Source organism: Cicer arietinum, chromosome 2, assembly GCF_000331145.2.
Source record: "Cicer arietinum cultivar CDC Frontier isolate Library 1 chromosome 2, Cicar.CDCFrontier_v2.0, whole genome shotgun sequence".
Taxonomy (NCBI): Eukaryota; Viridiplantae; Streptophyta; class Magnoliopsida; order Fabales; family Fabaceae; genus Cicer; species Cicer arietinum.
In genome coordinates, this window is record NC_021161.2 from 11,585,534 (window position 1) to 11,591,769 (window position 6,236).

At 30.2% G+C, this 6,236-nt stretch overlaps 1 protein-coding gene across 1 annotated transcript; it reads left to right on the forward strand.

Annotated features, from left to right (window-relative positions):
* LOC101497812 (UDP-glucose 6-dehydrogenase 2) lies at positions 1–2,738 on the forward strand. The gene is given in 3 exon segments (XM_004490089.4): positions 1–141; positions 1,057–2,124; positions 2,127–2,738. Coding segments are annotated over 2 exon segments (1,359 nt in total). The 5' UTR covers positions 1–141; positions 1,057–1,082; the 3' UTR covers positions 2,444–2,738.
* The last annotated feature ends 3,498 nt before the right edge of the window (positions 2,739–6,236 follow it).

Sequence of the window (6,236 nt, forward strand, 5' to 3'; positions counted from 1 at the left end):
TAACGCAAACACACACAACACTCTATAAATTGTGACGCGTCTTCTTTCATTCTCATTCCTCCCATTCTCATCCTCTGAATTCTTCTTCTTTCTCCTCAGATCTCTCTTCCTTATTTCCATCTCAACCTCTCCTTAACTAAGGTAACTAACCATTTCTTCTTTAATTTCGCTTCCTTCTTCTTATTTGCTTTTCTACACAACAATAACTTCCTTTTTCACTTCCTACCCATTTCTCCTTTTCAATTTCCCTTTCGATTTTGCACTCTGGTTATTCTTCTTTCGTTTCATTTTTATTATTAATAAATACTTGCATTCTTCTATTACTTTATTTTCTTATATCTTCTTTTCGTTGTTTTTCTGTATTTTTAATTTCTCTGTGATCCGGTTGAATTGTTTATTTGAATTGTGAGCGGATCTGTTTTTTTGGCTTTTTTCGTATGATTTTTCGTTAGATCTGATTGTTCATTATATAATGTTGTGATTTGGATTTTCCATTATTTGTCACTTGTTTCGTGTGAGTTTGCATGTGTGTAGAAACTTGAAACCGTCGATCATGATTCAGCTCAACATTTTCATTATTTTAATTTTATCATTTTGTATTTTCTTTCTCTAATATTCTCTGGATCTGTGAATTTTTTGTTGTTAAGATTACAGATCTCATTCTCAATGTGATTGATTATACTCGTGATTTGTGAAATTGTGAAAGTACTTTTGTTTCTAGAATGTTATTACTATATATGTGGATACTGTATGAATTTTGTTATTTGGTTTGGTGTTGTCTACGGAGCACCGACATATTTGATTGAAGGGGTGTCACACACCGACATGACACAACACGGCGCTGACACTTTGATTATATTTAATTAATTAATTTTTTAAAATTATTACCGGTGTTGAGGTGTTAGTGTCAGTGTTGTGTTCGGTGTCTGTGTCAGTATCTGATCTTCATGGGGTCTTGTGAATTATTTAACTTTGGATCTTAATTTGTTGACATTTAATTAACATTTTAAGAGTGAAGTTGCATTTTTTGAGGTTGGATTGTTTATGTCATAACAGGGTTTGCTGAGAACAATTAAGAAAAGATGGTGAAGATTTGCTGCATTGGAGCTGGATATGTTGGTGGTCCAACAATGGCTGTGATTGCATTGAAGTGTCCTGATGTTGAGGTAGCTGTGGTTGATATCGCTGCTCCGCGAATCAATGCTTGGAACAGCGACCACCTCCCTATATATGAGCCTGGTCTTGATGATGTGGTGAAGGAGTGCAGAGGAAGGAACCTTTTCTTCAGCACCGATGTTGAGAAGCATGTTGCTGAGGCTGATATCGTCTTTGTTTCGGTGAACACACCTACGAAGACTCAGGGTCTTGGAGCTGGCAAAGCAGCTGATCTCACTTACTGGGAGAGTGCTGCTAGAATGATTGCTGATGTTTCGAAATCAGACAAAATCGTTGTTGAGAAATCGACCGTTCCGGTTAAAACTGCTGAGGCAATTGAGAGGATTCTGACTCACAATCGGAAAGGCATTAACTTCACAATTTTGTCTAACCCTGAGTTTCTTGCTGAGGGTACAGCTATCAAAGATTTGTTCAATCCGGATCGAGTTCTTATCGGAGGCCGGGAAACTCCTGAAGGTCAAAAGGCTATCCATACTCTGAGGGATGTTTATGCTCATTGGGTCCCTTTGGACAAAATCCTTTGCACCAATTTGTGGTCTGCTGAACTCTCAAAGCTCGCTGCGAATGCTTTCTTGGCACAGAGGATCTCCTCGGTGAATGCCATGTCTGCACTATGTGAGGCAACCGGTGCTGATGTCTCCCAGGTTTCCCACTCGATTGGCACTGACTCGAGAATCGGGCCAAAGTTCTTGAATGCTAGTGTTGGTTTTGGAGGATCGTGCTTTCAGAAGGATATTCTGAACTTGGTCTATATCTGTGAGTGCAATGGCCTTCCTGAAGTGGCTAACTACTGGAAACAGGTCATTAAGGTGAACGACTACCAGAAATCTCGGTTCGTGAACCGTGTTGTTTCATCGATGTTCAACACGGTGTCCGGCAAAAAGATTGCTGTTTTAGGGTTTGCTTTCAAGAAGGACACCGGTGACACAAGGGAGACACCCGCGATCGACGTATGAAGAAGTTCGATTGGGATCACCCTGCTCATCTTCAACCAACAAGCCCAACAACTTCCAACAAGCAAGTTTCTGTGGTTTGGGATGCATATGAAGCAGTTAAGGATTCACATGGTATTTGCATCATGACTGAATGGGACGAGTTCAAGAACCTCGATTTCCAAAAAGTTTTTGACAACATGCAGAAACCTGCATTCGTCTTTGATGGAAGGAATGTTGTTGATGTGAAAAAGCTGAGGGAAATTGGTTTCATTGTTTATTCCATTGGAAAACCATTAGATGCTTGGCTCAAGGACATGCCTGCAGTGGCTTAAAGAAGAGAAGAAAATCACAACTTTGAGCTGAATTTGTTGGTCTTTTCAGATGCATTGCTCCGTCTGATATATTATCATGCTATTCATATAGTTTAGATATGTTTCTGTTTTGCTGTTATTTTTTCCTACTATGTTACTTTGATTTGATGAGAGATTTTGGTGGCAAGTTAGAGCTTATTTGCCCAAATATTAATATGTCTTTTAGCTAACTAAATATCCTTATTTGTTGACCTGGTTTAATGTAATAAATTGGTGGTGAAGGAAATTTTATACAATTGATATCATTTTTGTTTTATTTATGTTTCTTTTATTATTACATTCTATAGGATGCTTTTAGACTCTTGAGGAAATAAAAAAATAACTCTTCAGTAGAAAATCACACTTTTTATAATTTCAAAATATGAATTTCACAATTTTAAATACATAACATTTCCTACTTTTATTCTCTCACATGGTCATATGATCACACAATCAAAATCTGCTTGAGATCTAGACCATTTGATTAAATTTTAATCAAATGGTCATGTATTCATTGATCGTAATTACAGTTGGGGATCACACCAAATCCAAATTCTATATTTTTTTTTATCTATTTAACAATTATGTTTAATCAGTACCGATACTTGTACTTTGAAAGATAAGAGTGTATAAATAAATCAGTTATCAGTTGATGCAAATAAATTATTCTATCCGAGGTAGCAAATTCTTGGCAGTAATTTATTAAGAACATTCGACTTCTTGTTATCTTATCCCATTACCTTTTGAATCAATAGATGATAGAGAAAATAATATATTTTAGTGAAGCCTCTGCCTCTTACTACTCTTAAAATATTACTGGGAAATTTTTTCCTTTCATTAGAGTTTGTTTGGACTTTTTTGTTCTCAAAATTGTTCTTCAAAAAACAAAATTTATTGGATCTCAAACAAAATTAAATTTCATATAGGAGACAAATTTTACATATTAGAGAAATCAATAAATATAGATCACAAATTAAATTATTTTTCACTAATGTGACAAATTTTGTATAATAGAGAAATTTCAGGGTATATTGCTGACCTGTGATAATTTTTTATTACAATTTGTTTAATTTAAATAAATGATTTTTTTTATAATTATCGGTTCTTTAGAGAATAGGTCTTAATAATTTGAAGTTCAGTTAGGAGTAACTAAAATATGTCTAAGAATTGTTTCGGTTAGATTTAGAACTTGAGTTATCCTAAATGATTTGTTCTTAAATTAATTATCATTTATAATTATATGACATAAACTAAAATAGTATTTTATTCTTTATTCTGATTTGATCATTTATGTTTTAACATAAACCTAAAAAAAAATCATAATTTTCAAAGAAACTCAAATCATTCATCATTATTTTTAAATAAATCTAGATATCAATCGAATTCATAACTTAAATATTCAAATAAATACATATCCAACAACATCAAAATCTCAAATAAACAACATCTTGGATGAGGTGGTAGATGAAGACGAGAGTGCTTTCATGCAAGGGAGTGCTTTCAAATTTTAATTCATGTGCTTAATTTAAATTAACTCAAGATTGATTTTGGTTTGATAAAGGCATAACATTCTTCGTTAGAATATAACAATAAAAACTTCACAAAATGATTAGTGTTGTGAAGGTGAAAAATAAAAATGAGATAATGGATAGAAAAATCATACACAAAAAGTATACTAGTTCACCCAACTCGGGCTAGTTTTCACAATCGCGAGATTTTCAATACATGCTTCAGAACCAAGAATGTTCTCCTTCACACATTTTCTCTTGATCACACCTATCAATTACAATTTTCACCTTTCAATCTATAATTTTTTTTTAATAAATACTAATTAAGATATGAAATTGAACAATATGTGTTTGTTGTTCGGGTAACTCACTAAAAAGAAAATCATGAATTATCACATACCTTTGTGGTTTTTAATAACATTAAGTAAAAGGCTATCATCAATTAGAAGTGTGAATATACCCTATATAAACAAGGATAAATACCACTCCTGATCCTTTAACTTAATTTCAGTTAACGTTTTAGTCATTTATCTTTTTTTTTTCTTCCGATTTGGTCCTTTATTTTAATTTTAAGTGACAATTTGATATTTTATATTTTAAAATGTCAACAATGTTATCCTTATTTTTTGCAAAAATTCAAAAAGTTCATAAAAAATTTCAAACAAAACCCATAATATTAATTATCATTCTCAATATAATGCAAATTTCATCAAATTCATAAATTAAATCTTTAAATAAACTCATATTTTCATCTCTAACAACATCAAATAAAGAATGACAAATATGAGTTTATTTGAAGAATTTGAGCTACAAATTTGATGAAGTTTATTATATATTAAATAATATAATTAAATTTATGGGTTTTATTTGAAAACTTTGATGAATTTTTGTAAAAAAAAAGATAACATTATTAATATTTTAAAACATAAAAGATCAAATTGTCATTTAAAATTAAAATAAATGACTAAATTGGAAAAAAATAATATAAAAGACTAAAACGTTAACTGAAATCAAGTTAAAAGACTATAAGTAGTATTTTAACCTATAAACAAATGTCTTGTATCAAAGCATATAGTACATGTGGCATCATAGGATCATTAATTGTGTTTTAATTGTTTGAAAACATTTCAAATTATCATTTAATGCATTAATTAGCAATACCATTGAAAATTATAAAACTCTTTAAAAGTAATATTATAATTTGAAGGAAAGAAGAAAATGGTAATAAGAAAACCTTTTAATATTCTTGCCTTAATAAGTTTTTAAAATTCTTTATTAAGAAAATTGATATGAATTTTGCCCAATTATATGAATTCATGCACTATCATTTTTTATACCAAAACTAATTAAATATATTAAGCATATATATGAAATATAATCAAAGTATATGCTACACACCTAATACATTCATAATTGAAATATTTAAAAAAGCTGATTGTTGTTATTTATGTTTATATATAGTATTTAGAGTCCTTTCCACAACTTTTATATATTTTTTAAGGTACTTAAAAAGTTATGAAGATGAAGTTGATGGTGATACGACAAAGATTCAAGTTTAATGATTTAACATAAAGATGATTTAGAGTCAACATATCCTTTGAGTTAGTTCCATAAATTCATGTAAGTCTTTTGTTATGAACATAAACTCCTAAAACTTCTACTATTATGTTATATTGCTTTTTGAATTGACTAGCACATTTTGTTTTATTTTTTATATTTATCTTTTTCTTATCAGTATTTTTTTTTTTTTTTTTACATATGAGTATTCTTTTTGTATTTATCTTTGATAGACAATATTTATATAATATTATTATATAGTTTAGGACATACCTTTTAGAATTTAACCTAAATAGTTTAACACAAATAAATAAGTACATGTGACACATGATTTTAGAAGGATTCAAGGAGAGATATTCATATTTAGGATTTTGTATGCATATATCCCTTTTTTTATTTTTAATTCCTCAAATGTCCTACTCTGAAACAATATTCCCTGAATGTCCTACTTTTTCGTTCCAATAGGAAGTCGTTCCCTGGGGAAGCGACCTCCTGAAGAGGAAATTTTTTTACGTTAATAGGGGGTCGTTTCCTGGGGAAGCGACCTCCCACTGCGTTGGTTTTTTTTTTTTTTGTTATATTTTAAAAATAGTTTATTATTAGAATTATTAATTTAATTATTTAAAAAATAAAATACTAATATTAAATTAAAATAAAGTATAGTAATAAATTATAAATAAAATTTATATTTTAATTATTATTATTATTAT